The sequence below is a fragment of the Mobula birostris genome, chromosome 24 (assembly GCF_030028105.1).
Source record: "Mobula birostris isolate sMobBir1 chromosome 24, sMobBir1.hap1, whole genome shotgun sequence".
Classification (NCBI taxonomy): Eukaryota; Metazoa; Chordata; class Chondrichthyes; order Myliobatiformes; family Myliobatidae; genus Mobula; species Mobula birostris.
The window spans coordinates 31,657,551-31,679,713 of record NC_092393.1 but is presented as its reverse complement, the minus strand read 5'-3'; the positions used below and the strand labels follow the sequence as shown (position 1 = coordinate 31,679,713).

Genomic DNA, 22,163 nt, shown 5'->3' with positions numbered 1-22,163 from the left:
TAGGAACCATCTGAATGTTCTTCTTATAGACCAATTTCCTTACTTAATGTTGATACTAAAATTTTATCTAACCTTTTGGCTCATAGGATTGAAAATATTTTGCCATCTATTATTTCTGATGATCAGACTGGATTTATCAAAAATCGATACTCCCACTTTAATATTCGTCGTTTATTGAACGTTACTTATTCTCCTTCTTAAGAGATATCAGAATGTGTGATATCTTTAAATGCTGAGAAAGCCTTTGATCAGGTTGAATGGAATTATTTATTTAAAACTTCCGAAAAATTTAACTTTGGGCCCGATTTTATTCAATGGATTAAATTACTTTATTTATCTCCCTCCGCTCAGGTTCTTACTAACTCTCAGAATTCTAAACCATTTAAACTTCAACATGGAACCAGACAAGGTTGTCCTTTGAGTCCTTTGCTTTTTGATTTGGTCTTAGAACCTTTAGCTATTGCTTTCCCGGAATCTAATGATATCACTGGTATTTTAAGGAGGGGTATTACTCACAAAATGTCGCTTTATGCTGATGACCTTTTGCTCTACATTTCTAATGTGAAGTCTTCTTTATCTTCCGTACTTTCTTTACTCTCCTGCCTTAGTCAGTTTTCAGGATATAAACTTAACTTTCATAAGAGTGAACTTTTTCCTTTGAATAATTTGGTATTAGTTAATACTAACCTTCTTTGTAAAATTGTAAGAAATCAGTTGACTTATTTGGGTGTAACAATTACTAGGAATTATAAATTCCTTTTTAAAGAAGATTTTTTTACACTTCTGAATTATGTTAAGAAGGAACTACCAAATTGGTCACCTCTCTCTTTATCATTGATTGGCCAAATTGATTCTATTAAAATGAATATTTTACCTAATTTTTTATATTTATTTCAGGACGTACCTGTTTTTATTTCTAAATCCTTTTTTGACTCTCTGTATTCTATTATATCTTCTTATATATGGAAAAATAAAATTTCTCAATTAAATAAAATTCATCTTCAAAAAGCTAAAAAGAATGGAGGTTTAGCCTTTACCCAATTTTAGGTTTTATTATTGGGCAGTCAATACATGGAATCTTACGTTTTGGTTATATTATATTAATCGAGAGGACTGTCCGGTCTGAGTTTCTTTAGAAACTAATTCGGTTAATAAATTTTCTATCATTTCTCTTCTCGGATCCTCAATTCCTTTATCTTTAAGTAATTTAACTGATAATTTTGTAGTAAAACACACCTTGAGGATTTGGGTACAATTTAGAAAGTATTTTGGTTTATTGAGTTTTTCACTTTCAAGTCCCATTTTTTCTAACTTTTTTTTAAACCTTCTACGACTGATAGAGTTTTTAAAGAATGGAATAGATTGGGTATTAAATGTTTTCAGGATTTGTTTGTTGGAGATAGTCTCTCTGCATTTGAACAGTTGTCAGCTAAGTATAGCCTACCCAAAACCAACTTTTTTTGATATTTACAAATTAGAGACATTTTGTGTTTTCAAGTACATACATTTCCTAAAAGTCCAGATAAGAAATTACTTGATACAGTTTTTAATTTGAAACCCTTCCATAATGGATATATATCTAATATTTATATTATCTTATTGAGAAGACAAAATCAAAAATCTCTGGGAACAAGATTAACAGATTCCGATTTCTGAGGATACTTGGAATGAATTTTTAAAATTGCTTAATACCTCATCGTTTTGTGCCCCTCATTCTCTTCTACAATTTAAAGTAGTTCATACAGCCCACATGACTAAAGATAAGCTCTCTCATTTTTGTTTGGATATATCTCCCTATTGTGATAGATGTAACAATGGAAAAGCTTCACTAATTCATATGTTTTGGACTTGTCTGAGTCTTGAAAAATATTGGAAGGAAGTATTCCAAACTCTTTCGGTGCTTTTTAAAGTAAATTTTAAGCCTAATCCTTTGACTGCCTTATTTGGTATTGTTGGAAGAAATGATATTATTTTGGAGTCACATGATTTGCATATTTGGCCTTTATTTCTCTCATAGCCAGGAGGGCATTGTTGTTTACGTGGAAGGATGCTAGTCTGCCTACTCATGCTCATTGGTTAAATGATGTTATGTCATGCTTAAATTTAGAGAAGATTCGCTGTTCAATTTCTGAACCTAGACAAGAGTTTTTAACATCGTGAGGACCTTTTGTGAATTATTTTCAAAATCTTTGATCTGCTATTAACCACAGATGTTGGTTAACAATGTTTTATTATATGATAAGGATTTTTTCCTTCTTTTTTAAACCAAACAGCTGTTTTTTTCTGGTAGTGGGTTTAGATTTTTTTTTGTATAAGTACCTCTTTTCAATATTACATTTAAATTTAATGTATACAGATATGGGGTAATGAGACTATATTTGTGATTCCAATATATTGTAATTGATAAATATTATATATCCTACTGTACTCTGCATTCTTTTATGTAAGAAATCAACAAAAATATTGAAAAAGAAAAAAAAATTAAGCAAGTAGTGCAAAAAGAGAGGGAAAAAATTACTGAGGAAGTGTTCATGGACTCATTGTCCATTCAGAAATCCGATGGCGGAGGGAAAGAAGCTATTCCTGGAATGTTGAATATGTGTCTTCAGTCTTCTGCACCTCCTTTTTGATGGGTGCAATAAGAAGAGGGTATGTCCTGGCTGATGAGGGTCCTTAATATTAAGTGCCGCCTTTTTGAGGCATTGGCCTTTGAAGGTGTCCTGGATGATGAGGAGGCTAGTGCTCCTGATGGAGCTGGCAGAGTTCACAACTTTCTGCAGCTTTTTCCAATCCCCCATACCAGACGGTGATGAAATCAGTTAGAATGCTGTCCACAGCTCATCTGTAGAAATTTGATATTGTCTTTTACTGACATGCCAATTCTTCTCAAACTCCTAATAAAATACAGTTGCTGTCATACCCTCTTTGTAATTGCATTAATACATTGGGCCCAGGATAGGTCCTCAGAGGTGTTGACACCCAGGAACCTGAAACCGCTCAGCCACTCCACTTCTAAGCCCTCAATGAGGACTGGTATGTGTTCTCTCGACATTCCCTTCCTGAAGTCCACAATTAATTCCATGGTCCTATTGTTGTGAGTACAAGGTTGTTGCTGTGACAGCACTCAACCAGCTGATCTATCTCACTCCTGTACACCTCCTCATCAACATCTGAAATTCTGCCAACAGTAGTTGGGTCATCTGCAGGTTTATGTGCGGCTTTGAGCTGTACCTAGCCACACTGCCATGGGTGTAGAGCAGTGGGCTAAACACGCATCCTTGAGGTGTGCCAGCATTGATTGTCAGCAAGGGAGAGATGTAACTTCTGATCCGCACTGACAGTGGTCTCTCGGTCAGGAAGACAAGGATCTCGTTGCTAAAGGAGGTATAGAGACTCAGTGTTTGGAGTCTTTTGATTAAAACTGAGGGTATAATTGTGTTGAGCTCTGAGCTGTAGTCAATAAACAGCAGCCTGACACAAATATACTATTTCCAAGTGATCCAAGGCTGGATAGACAGCCAACGAGATTGCATCCATTGTAGACCTATTGTGACGATAGCAGATTGCAGTCAGTGCAGGTCTTCACTTGGGCAGGAGTTGATTCTAGCTATGACCAACCTCTCAAAGCCTTTTATATCCTATCTTAAACTGCCACTTAATCTTTTAACTATACCTTGGTAATAAAAGAGTGATATAGCAAAGAAACAGGCCTCTGGGCCAACAAGTCTGCTCTGACCATTGGGCACCCATGTACTGTATACTAATTTCCATTTCATTCTCCCCACATGTCCATCAATTGTGCCCAGATGCTACCACTCACTCACATAACAGTGGCAATTTACAGTTGCCAACTAATCTTCACGTCAGTAAGATATGTGAGGAAACAAACACCTGGAGGAAAGCTCAGGGGAAGAAAGGCAAACTTCATTGATTATCTCAGAAGTCAGGATAGAACTTGGGTCACTGAAGCTCGGCAAGAGTAGTTCCACCAGCTTAGGCAGGAGTTGATTCTAGCTATGACCAACCTCTCAAAGCCTTTTATATCCATCTTAAACTGCTGCTTAATCTTTTAACTATATCTTGGTAATAAAAGGTATTTGAAAACTGTTGTGCAAGAGAACGGAATGCCTGAAATTGATTACATTTCACTCGCATGTTGGTGACTTAAGTTGCATGTTATGTGGAGCACCTTCTAGTGCAATAATCACCCAGGACTACATCTGACATTTAATCAGGAAAGCTTGTCAAGATTCATTTATTGCTGTATTTCAAACATTAAAAAAGAATAAAGAAAGAAAATTATTCTTTGGTTCTTACCTACAACCATTATATTGAATTCAAATCCTTGCTTCATAGCTTTCCTCCTCATCTGTTCGAGAATGGAGTCAATACCCACATACCCAAAGTGGTCAGAGCCTGGCTTCTCATTCTGCATGGGCTGCTTGATGCCTCCGTCTCGGGAATGTTCTGACATTATGTTGGCTTTGATTGAGCTATTTTCTGCACCTACAGCATAAAGAGAGAAAAAAAACACTTTCAAATTACAGTTGGAATAAATACCCAACTGCTGTAAAAAAATCTGAGATAATTTACGACAAGTTAGAACAATAAGACACAGTTACTAGCAAGCAGACACAGAGGCTCACTGGTGACAGCTCAGTTAAATGGTTTGTGTTTTTCCACAGGGCATAATAAAACTCAAAATCAAGCAACTTAAAAATTATGGGTTAAAAGGAGCTGAAAGAGAAACTTTGATATTTCAGAAGATTGAAAATATAACTTTAACCTTTTTCATCTGCTAATTGGAATTTCAAGAAGTTTTGAGGTAAGGGGAAACAAAAGAACATTTTATTGACCATGCAAAAATGATGAAATCAGATGCAGCAACATCCGTTATTGTATCGCAGTCAGATTTGGTTAGATAGTAACCTCCACAAAAGATGTTTCAGTTAGATCTGAAAAGACTTGTTGCAAACTTTAAGATGCCATTTACCACAGACTAGACACAACTTAAAAACAAGAAATATAGAAACACTGTGAAAGTTTCATATAATGACAGATAAGAACATTTCCTGTAGTCTCTAACATGCATAAGAACCCGTTATATTTAAATAGGTTATTTCCTGAATAGTGTATCTCCTTTTCCCTGATATGGTATCAAAGTTTTCTCAAGTAAAATGTGCACACTTTAATTCATTAATCAGAGTTTTCCAAGTCTATAGACTATTTGTAAGATATTTTCTCCAAAAAAAAGATCCTTGTAAGGTTCTGAGTACTAAACAAAAAGAGCTACCCTTGATTATACTGGACAAATATTGTCTGTGTTTGGATTTTCACAACTGCATATAATATGCTACCTAAACAAAACTCATTAAAACAAATGATCAATACATAAAATCCGTTCTATTATTTTAAAGTCCGTGATCTGAAATAATCCCTGTGAAAACCCTATGGAAATGAAAGAGGAGAAGAGCTTTAAGAAACCAGAATCTTTGTGCATAACGTCTGTGCAATGAGTTGCCTGGCTGGAAATACTTTAATAAGGATGATAAATCACATACTACATCAATTGCCTGGAATTCCCAGACACAAGTGAGCAAGCAGCCCCAGCTTTTGCATTACTGCCAATTTCTATGGGATTTTACATTGCACAATGGTGAGATTTACAAAGGCTATTGCTGTACATAGGCCACAACTGGGTCTCTGTGTGAATGAGGCACACAATAAGTATCATTTTAACTAGATTAGAGAACTGTTACTGAACCACACAATCTGAACTGAGATTTATCAATTCGATGAGAAAATGTGTTTAGAAAATGGTATAAAATGTGAGGAAACCTTGTCTATGCTTAATTGCAGGGTATGTCTGATTTTTCCTTTAATAATAAAAACTCCAAAAAGCAGAATGCGGGACGTCAAGGGAACGCAGGCCAGTCCTCAGAGCAATAAGCAGTGGAAAGGGTGAATAGGTTCAAGTTTCTAGGTGTCAATATCTCTGAAGACCTATCTTGGGCCCAACATATTGATGCAATTACAAAGACAGCACTACAGTGACTGTATTTCGTTAGGAGATTGAGGAGACTTGGTATGTCACCAAAGACAGTCACAAATTTTTATAACAGATGCACCGTAGAGAGCATTGCAACTGCATGCATCACCACCTGGTATGAAGCGGCCACTGCACAGGAACAGAAAAAGCTGCAGAAAATTGTAAACTCTGCCAACTCCATCATGGCCAGCATCAAGCACACCTTCAGAAGTCGAGGCCTCAAACAGGTGGCATCCATCATTAAGGACCCTCATCGTCCAGGACATGCCCTCTTCTCATTTTTACCATTAAAAAGGTACAGGAGCCTGAAGACAAACGGTCAACATTTTAGGAACAGCTCCTTCACCACCACCTGAATGGATAATGAATCCATGAACACTCATCATCATCATCATCAGGTGCCATGCCCAGTTTGAGCTTTAACTGCCATGGCCCACACACTCCTGTTTCAGGTCAAGTGGATCAATTCACTGGCATTCATTTCCAGTTCTCTGGCTGCTATCTCCATCATCATTTGTCTTTGTCTTCCTCTTGTTTTCTTCCCTTCAATCTTTCCCCAAATTACCATGCATTCTAACTCCTCTTTTCTAATCACATGTCCAATGAACTTACGTTGCCTTTTCATGATCTCATACATTAGTTCTCTTTTCGTGTTTGCTCTGTTCATGACATCCTCGTTAGATATTCGTTTCGTCCATGATATTCTTTGCATCCTCCTCAAAAACCACATATCTGCTGCTTCAATTCATTTCCTCATGTTACTAGATATTGTCCAACATTCTGAGCCATATAACATAACTGGATAAACATAACATTTCAGTAGTCTGAGGCAGTTGTCATGCCTAGTTTAGTATTGATCAGTATACTCTTCATTCTCGTAAAGGTGTCTTTTGCCATTCCTATTCTTCTTTTGATGTCCATGTCGCACCTGCCATCTGATGTCACCCAGCTTCCTAAGCAGCATAAGTTCTGTACTTGTTTTATGTCTTCCCCATTTATTCTCAGCCTGCAGATAGGATTCTCCTTCTTTTTGGATATCACCTGTGATGAAAGTACACATAGACTAAGATGTTAACTGTCCTGTGCCGGCACGAGTGGGATCAGCAGTTGGTCTGCCACCTGTCTTCAGGAGAAAGAGAGATAAGGAAAACAATGGAGCAGCATTTGGCGATGTTAATGAAGAGACGGGAGAGCTGTCAAGACCGGCTCCTCTTTGAACCCTGAACTGTTTGAAGTGATGGACAGGCGATACCCCAGCAGGGGGATAAAAAGGGACAGGTTCGCTAAGGCAAGACACACACGACACCACGAGGTAACGAGACCCTGGAAGCGGTGCGCCTCCCACAAGTCGGTGGGAGTTTTGGAGGGCTGGTTGTGGGACCAAGCCATACACGCACAGGGTGGAAAGGTACGATCGGCGGGAACCTGGTGTGTGTCCGCCCTTGCCTGGGTACCAGGTTCACCGCAGAGAAACGATCATATCTGGAAACGGAGGGGTCACAGTTGGTGACCTCAGAAGACATTACAAAGGGCTCGCCCGAAAGCTGACTGCGAGGAATATCGAAGGTCTGTGTAGAAGCCGTTTTTGAATATTCATTCGCTTTCTCTCTCTCTCTCTCACGGCAGTGATTACTGTGAACTGAACTGAACTCAATTGAACTGAACTTTGCGTCACTTTGAAACTGGTCATTTACCCCTAGACGATGATAGAGCTTGATTGATCCTGTTATCCTAATTCTGTGTACATGTGTGTTTATCATTGCTGAACTGTTGCATTTATTACCCTTTTGATTAGAGTACTGTGTTGCTTGTTTCTTTAATAAAACTTTCTTAGTTCCAGTAATCCAGACTCCAACCGAGTGATCCATTTCTGCTGGTTTGGCAACCCAGTTACAGGGTACGTAACACACCATACATTCTGTCTTTTTGCAATTGATAGATAGACCCATGAACACTACCTCACTATATTTTTCTTCTCTTTTTTGCACTTATTTCTTAATTTAAGTTTTACACATAGTTATTGTAATTATAATTTATAGTTTTTTATTATTATGTATTGCAACGTACTGCTGCTGCAAAACAGCAGATTTCACATATACCAGTGATATTAAACCTGATTCCTTTTCCAATACTGAATCCAATGGAATAAGGGTTTTGTTTTCTTTTGTATTCCACGACTGTAAGCTTAGCCATGAGGATTCAGAACATATTTTTATCATGACATAGTATTGGACAAAGCGTGGAGGTAGCAGAGCCTCTTCATAACTTTAAAGTAAGGTTAGAAAGGTTTTTGATAAGCAAAAGATTTTCTGGGCTTATTCTTGTTAAACAGTAGAATGGTCTCGAGAGGCTGAATGGCCTGCTTAGAGAAATACAGCATAGAAAGAAGTCCTTTAGCTCAACTCGTCCTTATGCTCAACTCGACCTTAATAGCTGTGTGGCCTAGCTAGCTTGTCCCACCTGCCTGCGTTTGGCCATAGCCCTCTAAGTCACTCCTATCCAAAGTACTTCTCTACATGGCTTTTAGGTTTTAGAACATAAATCCATAAGATATAGGAGCAGAAGTAGACCATTCAACCCATCGAGTCTGCATCGCAATTCAATCATGGGCAGATCCAATTCTTCCAGTCATTCCCACTCCCCCACCTTCACCCCATACCGTTTGATGCCCTGGCTAATCAAGAACCTATCTATCTCTGCCTTAAATATACCCAATGACTTGGCCTCCACAGCTGCTCATGGCAACAAATTGCACAGATTTACCACCCTCTAACTACAGTAATTTATCTGCATCTCTATTCTAAGTGGACATCCTTCAATCCTGAAGTCGTACCCCTTGTCCTAGACTCCTCTGCCATGGGAATAACTTTGCCATATCTAATCTGTTCAGGCCTTTTAACATACAGAATGTTTCTGAGATCCCCCCTCATTCTCCTGAACTCCAGGGAATACAGCCCAAGAGCTGCCAGACCTTCCTCATACAGTAACCCTTTCATTCCTGGAATCATTCTTGTGAAACTTCTCTGAATCCTCTCCAATGTTAGTAGATCCTTTCTAAAATAAGGAGCCCAAAACTGCACACAATAGTCCATGCTGTTATCTGTTTCTTATGATTTAATATTATTTCTTATGCACAGAGCCACACCACCCCCTCTGCATACTAACCTATCTTTCCGATACACCATATGTGCTTGGATGTTCAGCTCCCAATGGCAGCCATCCTTTAGCCAAGTTTCAGAGATGGCCACAACGTCATATTAGCCAATCTGTAGCTGAATTTCAAGATCGTCCATTTTATTCCTTGTGTTGTGTGCATTCAAATATAACACTTTCACTTTGTTGCTTTTTGTTTTAACTGCACCACGCCTCTATTGCCCTGTAACTCATGTCCCCGGTTGTGATTAAGCCTCAACTCCTTCCTGTTCTTTCTATAATCCTGTTGCAGGCTATCTTTGATTTATTTCTGTTTTCCCCTTCCTCAACCCTATCACTCCGGTTCCTATCCCCCTGCCAAATTAGTTTAAACCCTCCCTAATAGCTCTATTAAATGTGCCCGCTAGGATATTGGAACCCTTTGGATCAGGTATAACCCATCCTTTTTGTACAGGTCATTCCTCCCCCAGAGGAGGACCCAGTGATCCAGGAATCTGAAGCCCTACCCGCTAAACCAGTCTCTCAGTCACACATTAATGGTCATGCTATTCTTGCACTCGCCATCATATGGCACAGGCAGAAATCCTGAGATTACAACCCTGGAGGTCCTGCTTTACAGCTTCCTACCTAACTCCCTGAATTCTCTCTTCAGGACCTCCTCCCTTTTTCTACCTATGTCATTGGTACCAACGTTTACCAAGACTTATGGCTATTCACCCTCCCCCTTCAGAATACTCTGCACCCGATCCGAGACATCCCGTACCCTGGCACCTGGGAGGCAACACACCATGCGGGTGTCTCTATCAGGCTGACAGAACCTCCTGTCTGTTCCCCTCACTATGGAATCCCCTATGACTACCGTATTCCTCATCTTCCTCTTTCCTTTCTGCATCATGGAACCAGGCTCAGTGCCAGAAACCCGATCGCTGTGGTCATCCTCTGTCAGGTCATCCCCCTTAACCGCATCCAAAATGAGATAACGATTACTGAGGGGGAGGCCACAGGGGTGCTCTCTACTGTGTGGGTTCTTCCCTTCGCTTCCCTGACTGTCACTCACTTAGCTAACTCCTGCAGCCTCGAGGTGACTAGCTCCCTGTAGCTCCTCTCTATCTCCTGTTCACTCTCCCTAATAAGCTGCAGGTCCTCGAGCCGCAGCTCCAGAACCAAAACACAGTCTCTCAGGAGCTGCATCTCGGTGCACCTGGTGCAGATGTGGCCATCTGGGAGACTGGAAGATTCCCAGGATTCCCACATCTGACACCCAGAGCAAAACACTAATCCTACCGACATGCTCTCCATTCCTCAAAAAAAAAGAAAAAAAAAACAAAAACAAAGTCCACCTACCCACTTATCTCACTGAAGCCTGAATGATCAAAAGCCTGTCGTCTCTTCTCTCACCACTGGCCTCCTGACGACAATGGCTGCTCCGCTTATCTCTTCTGTAGTTTTTGCTGGCCTCAACCACTATTGACAGCTTATTCCAGACATGCACTATCCTTTATGTGAAGGAGCTGCTCCTAACATCCCCTTTAACTCTCTTGCTTCTGATCTTAAACTTATGCCTTCTTGTCTTTAAGCACCCCTTCCCTGGGGAAAAAAAGACACCATGTGTTTCAATCCTGTCAATGCTCCTCGAACTTGCATTTCTCTATTGGGTCACTCCTCAACCTCCAACATCCCAGGGAATAATGTCCTAGCCTACACAGCTTCTTTGTGTAACTCAGGTCCTCAAGCCTAGTTACAATCTGGTATCTCCTCCTTTTACCGCTGTACTATTGAGAGCATGCTCACCAACTGCATCTCAGTGTGGTATGGCAATTGTCCCGTATCGGACTGCAAAACACTCCAGCGTGTGGTGAAAACTGCCCAGCGGATTATCGGCACCCAATTGTCCACTATCGAAAACATCTACCATGAACGCTGCCTGGGGAGGGTGAAAAGCATTATCAAGGATGTATCTCACCCTAACCATGGACTTTTTAACTCTCCTCCCATCCGGTAGGCGCTACAGGAGCCTCCGCTCCCGCATCAGCAGGCACAGGAAGAGCTTCTTCCCTGAGGCTGTGACCCTGCTGAACCTCACATCACAGCGCTAAGCAGTATTGCACCCATATTGTACTGTCCCAGTACTTTTATATTTGTGTGCTGTAGAACTTACTTTTTATTCACTGTTATTTTGTAAATAACACTATTCTTTGCATTTCTGGGTTAGATGCTAACTGTATTTCATTGGCTTTGTATTTGTATTCGGCACAATGACAATAAAGTTGAATCTAATCTAATCTAATTCACTTGTTTTTGTACAGTTAATTATGCTGTTGAAATTAGAAATGCTGGTTAACATGCCCAATTATTTATCATTGGAAGCAACTCATCCTCTATTTTATATTAGCAGGGTTTTGTTGTTTTTTTGCAGTAATACTTTGTCCTAGGAGGTAATGGTTAATATTTCATGAGATTTTCAGCAGCTACTTTCTGTACACTTCAGAAATCTTCACAATCTCACATTTTTCTGTCCTTACAGAATAACTTGCTAGATATTTTCCTCTTGAATCATATGCCACAGCAGTTTTTGGCTTGGATTAGTTTTATTTCAGTGGAGAAATGTTCCAGTTCATCGACAAAAGCAAATCTCTATTCTGTGCCTGCTACCTCGGTAATTAAATCCAGTGTTCTCTGCCATGCTCAGCAGGAGACGGTGTATAGAATGGAAATCATCTCAGTGAAAATAATGAATAACCATGAAAAAAAGTGGACAAAGGTTAAATACAACTGATAATTCCAAACAGCCACATTTCCATAATCCTAGACGTGTACTCAACATTTCTCTTTGCAACTGGGTCCTTGACTTCTTGACCGGCAGTGTGCAATCAGATCATCCTTAACGCGAACAAGAGAAAATCCGCAGATGCTGGAAATCAAGTAGCGCACACAAAGTGCTGGAGGAACTCAGGCAGGTCAGGCAGCGTCTATGGAGAAGAGTAAACTGTTGCCGTCCCCAGCCGAAATCCTTCATCAGGACACCTTAGCACTGGTGTCTACAAAGTGGTGTCCTCACTCTTCACAAAACAGAAGGCCCTTCTGGCTCAACAAACACAATTACATCCAACTTACTAATTAATCTACTAACCCATACATCTTTGGGATGCAGAAAGAAACCGGAGCATCTGGAGAAAACTGATGCGGTCACAGTGAGAACTCATTACCGACACCAGTAAGGAACCTGGGTCACTGGCACTGTTATATTATGATGCTGACCACTACATACTGTGCAGTCCCAACAGTGAACAGTATGTAAGACCAGTTTTTCACTGTACCTCAGTACATGTGACAAAAATAAACCAATTGACCTTATACATTAATAAAGCCTGTTTATCCATTTTTGATCAGAAATTACCAAGAATTACTGCATGAGGTCAATTGTCTTTATTGTCATTGGAACTGGTGCTTGGAAATTCAATTCCATTCTTTGGCGTGCTCTGTTAGTTCAGAGGCATGTGAAGCAAGTCCATGTTGTGATGTGGATTGAGGGGTTTCTGGGAAAAATTCCGAAGCAATGGGGCACCTGAAAGCACAAGCCAAAGAAGCACAAGTCGGCCAGCTGCCCTGGGAAGCCTGCTCCTTTATTCAGATCCGGTCTCCTCCACAGTCCTGGAGTCCCGTGTAGATCTGCTGTACGGGTGGTGCACTGCTACACCATTTAGACCTGCTGTCCTAAAACTCTAGGGGCCTGCTCCAAGCCTGAGCTTAAGTGCTGTCTGTGTGGAGTTTACCTGCTTTTCCAGTGATTATAGGAGATTTCTCCTGCATCCCAAATACATGCTCATGGGCAAATTTACTACCATACATTACCACTTAGTGTAGATTAATGCCAAAAGGAATCATAGGGAGGTATGTGAGAGAGAATGCAAGTGAGATAGTATGCAGGGGTACAGGGAGATATGAGGGCCTAATAGGATTGCTCCACTGGCAACAGCTAGCCTACTGTAATTATAAATATATTTTCTGTTAATCTTGTCACATGTACAAAATGATTCTTACTTCCACAGGTCTCTTTGCTAGAAAATTCCAGTCAGAGCTCTCAGAGGAAACCCCTTCTTTGACTTTAATTGGTGAGCACCTATTGTGAAGCTTATCTATTCAAGGACATTTTGACCCTTATGGGGTGCTGTCAAGCTTCCCTGTGTGTTACGTAGATGACTAAAAGCAAAATAAAGAGCTACATGTTTGTTCCTCACCCCTCCGACTCTCGAGTGTGTGGTATTCACAGGCACTCAGCTTCCCATGACCACAAACATAACAACTGACGACGAGGTGACAAGTCCTCATGCAATTTTATCTTTTGTTCCCCTCAGCAAGAAAAGTCTGTGTGTAATGCTGGCAGTGTACCGCTGTATAATGTAGGCGAGCAAAAAGAAAATGGCTGCAAGAAGCATGGTGAGTGAAGAATCTGAGGAAGAAAAATGAGAAAGGGGAAGTTAAATAAAACAGGTAAGAGAGGGGGAGGGAGAGGGGAAGGGAGAAGGAGGGAGAGGGGAAGGGAGAAGGAGGGAGAGGGGAAGGGAGAAGGAGGGAGAGGGGAAGGGAGAAGGAGAGAGAGGGAGAAAGAGAGAGGGGAAAGAGAGGGAGGGGGAAGGAGAGGGAGGGGGAAGGAGAGGGAGGGGAAGGAGAGGGAGGGGAAGGAGAGGGCGGGGAAGGAGAGGGCGGGGAAGGAGAGGGCGGGGAAGGAGAGGGCGGGGAAGGAGAGGGCGGGATAGGGGGAGGGGGAGGAGCGGATAAGGCAAATTAACTTCTGGAACATTATTGTGTTTGCAAATGGTGGCAATGTTTGGAAGTATGGGACTGTGTGATGAAACGACAGAGCAATGGAGTTCATATACTGGAAGATTTGTATATTTTGCAACGGTGAATCAAATTTCAGATGATATTCATGTTCCAACCTTTTCTGACTGCAATGGGTGAAAAAGCAGTTAATTTATTACACAGTCCAATGCAACCTGCAAAGTCTGGGGTTAAGCCTTGTGAAGACCTAGTTAAAGTCTTAAAGAAGCACTATTCACCTCAACGTTTGATTATTGCTAACAGATTTTGATTTCAAAAACAGGAAACAAGAGGAAGGTGAGTCCATTTCACAGTTCATGGCGATGCTGAAGCAAGTGTCTGAACACTGATTTTGGGCACTCACAGAATGGCACTTTACATGATAAACTCAGAAGACAGACTATTGTTATAGAAGTCAGCTGAGATTAGTACCTATATGAAGATGGCAGCTAAAAAAGCACAGCTATTAAGCACATCTTCCCATGTCAAAAAGTTTATGCTGAAACTTAATGAACAGTCAGGATGGGAAACAGTTTCTTCCCTCAGGCCATTAGACTTTTGAACTCCCTGCTGCACTGCATTCAAAGTGTCACTGGTCAATCTGTTCTGTGCCAGTCAATGTTACCATTGTGGCAAAAACGGGGCATTCAGCCAAAAAATGCTGGTATAAGGATTTTAGATAGCTGAGGCTATGGCAAAAAGGGATATATTGGATGTGCCTTTAGAAATAAAAAGACACTTAAACAAAAACACAGTAATAAAGAAAAATGAACTTTGGAAATGCAAAAAGAAACCTGATTAAGATGCTGAAGATGGACTGAGTGACTCTCACTCTGTGGTGGAAGGAGCTTGGCATGTATTATCAGTTTCAGGACACAAAGACAGCAATTGGATGACCCTGTAGTGGGATGGAGCCACAGTGAGGATGCAAGTGGACAGGAGTGCTGCAGTATCACTGGTTTCAGAGACAATTCACAGGGAGACATTGCAGCATCTCACCCCAGAGGGGGCAAAGTTGTCTTTAAAGACTTACACTGGTGAGGTTGTTCGACTGAAGGGAGTAGTACATGTCACAGTGGAGATTAATGAACAGAGAAAGAAACTTGCACTGCACATTGTTATAGGCAGTTATCCAGCATTTCTGGGCAACTCATGGTTGGAGCAGCGCAAACTAACAGGCAAGAAGTGCATTTGATAGGTGGGTGCGCTGGTCTATGAGATATATTGAAGAAACACACAGAAGTATTCAATGGAGAACTGGGCACTATGAAAGGAATCACTGTTAAGATGGCTGTTAAGCCCAACACAACACCCAAATGCCTGAAGGCAAGATCTGCTCCATAGACCGTCAAACCAAAGAGGCTGAATTGGAAAGACTGGTCCAAGTAAGGTATTGGAATCAGTGTATGTAAGTAAAAGGGCAACTCCAGTGGTTGCTATCTTAAAAAAGGATGGATCTTTAAGGCTCTGTGGAGACTTTAAGGTAACCATTAAGCAGGGTCTTAGAGCTGAACAATGCCTTCTTCCCCTCATTGATGACCTTTTTGCAGGATTGGCTGAAGGACAGACATTAGCAAGAACGACTTCTGTTAGGCGTACTTGCAGAAGCATGTGGAGCCAGAGGCACAGGAAATGTTGACCATCAGCACAGGTGGACCATGCATTCCTACAAAAGGTATTAGATTCAACCCAGTACATCATGGATAAAGCCCTCCCAACCATTGAGAACATCTACATGAAATGTTGCCGTAGGAAATCAGCATCCATTATCAAAGATCCTCACCACTCAGGCAGTCTTTTCTCACTGCTGCTATCAAGTAGAAGGTACAAGTGCCTCAGGACTTGCATCACCAGGTTCAAGAACAGTTGCTACCCCTCAAAAGTCAGGCTCTTGAACAAAAGAAGATAACTACACTCATTCTATTCCTGGTGTTCCCACAACCAATGATCTCACTTTGAGGACTCGTTGTCTTGTTATTTCACGCTCTCATTATTTATTGCTATTTATTTATATTTGCATTTCCACAGTTTGTCTTCAATATTCTTGCTCTTTCATTGATGCTGTTTACAGTTATTATTCTATAGAGCTGTTGAGCATGCTCGCAAGAAAAAGAAACTCAGGTTTGTATGTGGTGACATGTATGTACTCTGATACTTAATTTTACTTTGAACTTTGAACCATAGTGACTCACAAAGATCATGCCGGCTTCTGTTTGTTATCACGTCAGCTCTGCACTTTTCAGTGAGCAATGGAACAGATCCTGTGCAGATTGACGAGGTGCAAAGCTACTTTATGACTTACTCATTACTGGGTAAAATGAGCATGAGCACCTTCAAAGCACCTACACAACAAAGACTCAAGGAATATGGGATAAGGGTCCGGAACCTTTGCTCCTAACCTAGCTCGCATGCTGAAACCACTTGATGAACTTTTAAATATGTCAACACACCATCAGTGGATAGATTGTTGTGAAGAGGCTTTTAAAAAGGTCAAAACCGCTCTTTCACAATCTGAAGTACTCATGCACTTCAACCCATCACTGCCCATACCGTTGTCCTGTGACGCATCACCCTATTGTGTGGGGACAATTATCTCACACATTATGCTGTCGGGTGAAGAGCGTCCAATTGCTTTCACAAGCAAGGCAGAAAGCCTCTGCCCACATTGAACGGGAAGCACTTGTAATTATCTTTGGAGTTAAAAAATTCCACCAATTCCTCTTTGGTTGATGATTCACACTACTGACAGATCATCGCCCCTTGACGTCAATTTTTGGTCCACATGCAGGCACTCCTTCCCTGGCTGCTGGTCAAATGCAACACTGAGCCCTGTCACAGTCCAAGCAGGATGTTTACTATGGGGCTACTGTGTTTTCACTCGCTCATCATTAAAAAAGCAAGTGCTTGGCAAGCTACATGCAGTACACTTTGGCATAGTGTGCATGAACAAAATCAGACACAGCTATTTCTTGTAGCTAGGATTGGATGTAACCACTAAAGACAAGGCCAAAGCATGCCCACATTGTCAGTGAGTGAGAAATTTTCCTTAACTTGCTCCTTTGTACCCATGGGATTGGCCTGAAAAACTATGACAGAGGAGTCACATAGATTTTTCAGGACCTGTAGAAGGCCACATGCTCTAGGTCGTAGTGGACATACACACCAAATGGCCCAAAGCTGCCACCAAGAAATGCATTACATCTGAAAGGTGTGCTGAAAAATTACATTCCATCTTTAGCCATTTTGGGTTTTCTCAATGGCCTACAATTCCTATCTGAAGGGTTCAAAGCATTTATGGCAGCAAACAGTATTCAGCGCATCAAGTGAGCAGAATACCATCCAGCCACTAATGGCCTTCAAACAAAGAAACAGGCCCTGAAGACTTCAGTGAGAAGTGGATACTAACCAGCATCTTAGCACTTTCTTACTGACATGATGCCAATACAGCTCACACCTCCACCAAAATGGCTCCAACCACTGCATTGATGAAAAGTCAGCTTTGCTCCTGGCTTAACCTGCTTAGACCCCCAAACTCAAAACAGATTGTGCTAAATAATCAGAAAACCCATGCAAACAGAGAGACCAAAGCGAAGTACAGAATTTTCAGGGCAGGAGAGAGGGTACTTGCCTGGAACAAGGAATCAAAAGGTTAAGCATGATGCGATTAGTGTCCTGGGTTGAGTGGTATCATAACAACAATCTCTCACTCAATGTCAGCAAGATCAAGCAACTGATTATACACTGCAGGGGTCCATGAGAGGCAGGTGTATGGGATTGAGTGGGACTTGGGATCAGCTGTGATGGAATGGCGGAGCAGAATCAATGGGCTAAATGGCCTAATTCTGCTCCTATGTCGTATGGTCTCATGAGCTGCCTATATTTCAATGCAAGAAGTATCTTAGGAAAGGTGAATAATAGTGCTGAAGATGAGGTAGCTGGTTTACAAACAGACGCAATGTGCATTGAGGAAGGGCTGTTCCTCAAGTAAAAATGCAGTCAACAGGATGAATTGCAATGTAAAAAGTGGACAAAATAGAAAAGGGTGAATACCAGACTGAAGGTGTTGCATCTGAACGTACGCAGTATACAGCATTAGGTAGATGAACTTGCAGCACAGTTGCAGACAGGCAGATATGATGCTGTAGGCATCGTTGAATCATGGCTGAAATGTTATAGCTGGGTGCTTAATGTCTAAGAATACATATTGTATCAAGAGTGTAGGCAGGAAGGCAGAGGGGGTGGCATGCTCTGTTGATAAAAACTGAAATCAAATCATTAGAAAGCAATGACATTGGGTTGGAAGATAGAGCTAAGGAACTGCAAGGGTAAAAAGACGCTGATGGAAGTTGTATACAGACTCCCAAACAGTAGTAAGGATGTTGTCTACAAATTACAATGGGCGATAGAAAATGCATGCCTAAAGGGCAATACAGTAGTACAATAATCATGGGAGACCACAATAAGTAGATAGATTGGGAAAATCAGGTTGGTGCTGGATTATAGGAGGGGAAATTTCTAGAGTGCCTACAAGATGGCATTTTAGAGCAACTCATGGTTGAGCCCACTGGAAGTCCAACTATTCTGGATTGGGTGCTGTGCAATGAACCAGAATTGATTAGAGAGCTTAAGGTAAAGGAACCTTTAGGGGTAGTGACCATAATATGATCAAATTCACCCTGAAATTTGAGAAGGAGAAGCTAAAGTCAGATGTATCAGTATTATAGTGGAGTAAAGGGAATTGGCCAGAAATGATTGGAAAACAACACTGGCTGGGATGACGGCAGAGCAGCAATGGCTGGAATTTCTGGAAGCAATTCAGAAGACAGAGGATATATACATCCCAAAGAGGAAGAAGTGTTCTAAAGGAAAGATGACATAACCATGACTAACAAGAGAAGTCAAGGCCAACATAAAAGCAAAAGAGAGGGCATATAATAGTGCAAAATTTAGTGGGAAGTTAGAAGATTGGGAAGCTTTCAAAAACCAACAGAAGGCAAGTTAAAAAGTCATTAAGGTAAAGATGGACTACCAATGAAAGCTAGCCAATAGACAATAATATTAAAGAGGATACTAAAAGTATCTTCAGATACATAAAGTGTAAAAGAGAGAAAAGACTGGACATTGGACTGCTGAAAAATGATGCTGGAGAGGTATTAATGGGGGACAGCAAAACGGCAGACAAAATGAATAGGTATTTTGCATCAGTCTTCACTGTGAAAGATGCTAGCAGTATAGTGGAAGTTCCAGGTGTCAGGGGCATGAAACGTGTGGGTTATCGTTACTAGAAAGAGACTGAAAGGTCTGAAGGTAGATAAGTCACTAAAAACAGGGTTCTGAAAGGGCTGGCTGAAGAGATCATGGAGGCATTAGTAATGATCTTTTAAGAATCATTAGATTCTGGAATGTTCCAGAAGACTGGAAAATTGCAAATGTCACCGCACTCTTCAAGAAGAGAAAGAGGCAGAAGAAAGGAAACTATAAGCCAGTCACTCTGAACTCAGTGGTTGGGAAGATGTTGGAGTCGATTATTAAGGATGAAGTCTCAGGGTACTTGGAGGCACATGATAAAACAGGCCATTGTCAGCATGGTTTCCTCGAGGGAAAATCTTGCCTGACAAATCTGTTGAAATTCTTTGAGGAAGTAACAAGCAGGATAGACAAAGGAAAATTGGTTAGTTTTTCAGAAGGCCTTTGACAAGGTACCACACATGAATCTGCTTGACATGCTACCAGCCCATAGTATTACAGGAAAGATTCTAGCATGGATTAAGTAGTGGCTGATTGGCAGGAGCCGAAGAGTGGGAAAAGGGAGATTTTTCTGGTTGGCTGCTGGTGACTAGTGGTGTTCCACAGGGATGTATGTTGGGATTGATTTTTTTTTACGTTATATGTCAATTACTTGGACGATAAAATTGGTGGTTTTCGTGCAAGGTTTGCAGACAATATGAAGGTAGGTGTGGGACAGGTAGTTTTGAGGAAGTAGAGAAGTTACAGAAGGACTTAGGCAAATTAGGAAAATTGGCAAAGAAGTAGCAGATGAAATACAGTGTCAGGAAGTATACGGTCATGTACTTTGGTAGAAGGGTTGACTATTTTCTCAATGGAGGGAAAATACAAAAACTGAGGTGCTAAGGGACTTGAGAGTCCTTATGCAGAATCTTCTAAAGGTTAATCTGCAGGTCGAGTCTGTGGTGAGGAAGGCAAATGTGATGTTAGCATTCATTTCAACAGGAGTAGAATAATAAAAACAAATTTGTAATGCCTCACTTGGAGTTTTGAAGCAGGTCTGGGCCCCTTAGAGAAGATGTACTGAAACTGGAGAGGGTTCAAAGGAGATTCACGAAACTGATTTTAGATTTGATGGCTTGTCATATGAAGAGTGCTTGATAGCTCTGCGACTGTATTCACTAGAATTCAGAAGAATGAGGGGTGACATCATTGAAACCTATCGAATATTGAAAGGCCTTGATAGAGTGGATGTAGAGAGGGTATTTCCTATGATGTGAAAGTCTAGGAACCAGAGGACACAGCCTCAGAACAGAGGAGCATCCTTTTAGAATGGAGATGAGGAAGAATTTCTTCAGCCAGGGAGTGGTAAATCTGTGGAATTCATTACCACAGGCAGCTGTGGAGGCCAAGTCTTTACGTATATTTAAGGCAGAGTTTGATAGATTCTTGATTGGTCAGGGCATGAAGGAATACGGGGAGAAGGCAGGAGACTGGAGCTGAGAGGAAAATTGGATTAGCCATGATGAAATGGTGGAGCAGATTCGATGGGTCAAATGGCCTAATTCTGTTCCTATATCTTATTTCTGCTCTTATGGTCTAATGGAAAGACATCTCTGGAACAAAGTGGATACCTGTGATGCTGGTGGTGGCTTGAACTAGTCCTGTGCTAGTGGAAACTAGCAATCATAACATCTGGAGAAGGCACGTTGATCGGCTGTTGCTCAGTTATGAGGCTACTGAAAACTAACACAAACTGAACTATCCAGGTCCAGTTGTAGAAATGGGACAGGATCTTGAGACAAGTAGTGCAGAACCTCCATTAAGATCAAATGACATAGCCAGTATTCCAACATTTGTGCTTCAGAGCTACTCTCTCCTGACAATGCAGTACCCAAGCCAAGATCTGTACCGCCAAGAGCTAACACTATTGGCATTATCCCCATGTCATCATTACCATAACAGGAACAGGCAGCCTCCTAACAGACTTGAGTCTCTAGTTTAAAGTTCTAAGTACTAAGCAAACTTAATAACAAAGTATATATAGGTTACCATATACAACCCCAAGATTCATTTTCTTGTGGGAATACTCAATAAGTCCGTAATGGAATAATGAGACTCAATGAAAGACCACACCAACCTGGGCATTCAGTAAGTGTGCAAAATGTAATAAACTGTGCAAATACAAAAATAAAGAAATAATAATAAAAAATAAATAAACAGTAAATATGAGAATATGAGATGAAGAGTCCCTGAAAGTTATTCCATAGGTTGTGGGAACTTCTCAATGATGGGGCAAGTGAAGTTGAATGAAGTTATCCTTTTTGATTCAACAGCCTGATGGTTGAGGGGTATTAACTGTTCCTGAACCTGGTGGTTTGAGTCCTGAAAGTCCTGGAGCTTCTTCCTGATAGCAGCAAGAAGAAGAGAGCATGCCCTGGGTGGCGGGGTCCCTGATGAAGGATGTTGCTTTCCTGCGACAGTGCTTCATGTAGATGTGCTCAATTTTGGGAGGTTTTACCCACAATGGACTGGGCCGTATCCACTACTTTTTGTAGGATTTTCCATTCAAAGACATTGGTGTTTCTATACCAGGCTGTGATGCAGCCAGACAAAATACTCTCCACTATACATCGATAGAATCTGTAAAAGTTTTAGATGTCATGTGGAATCTTCACAAACTTCTAGGAGGGAGAGAGGGAGAGGGAGAGGGAGAGAAGGGGGTGTGAGGGGAGGGAGGGGAGGGAGGGGAGAGAGGGGGCGAGGGGAGGGGGTGAGGGGAGAAAGAGGGAGAGAGAGAGAGGAGAGGAAGAAGGAGAGAGAAAAAGGGAGAGAGAGAGAGAAGGGAGAGAGAAAGATAGAGAGATGAAGGGATAGAGAAAGAGAGAGGGGGGTAAAGGTAAGGGTGAGAGGG

General features: G+C 41.2%; 1 protein-coding gene across 4 annotated transcripts in view; it reads right to left on the bottom strand.

Moving 5' to 3' along the window:
* septin9a (septin 9a) overlaps positions 1–22,163 on the bottom strand; it is a 334,059-nt gene that overhangs the window by 58,631 nt on the left and 253,265 nt on the right. For all 4 annotated transcript variants that reach the window (XM_072242669.1, XM_072242672.1, XM_072242671.1 and 1 more), the window contains one exon: positions 4,318–4,506. In XM_072242669.1, coding sequence (XP_072098770.1) covers positions 4,318–4,506 — 189 coding nt within the window. The remainder of the gene's footprint in view (positions 1–4,317; positions 4,507–22,163) is intronic.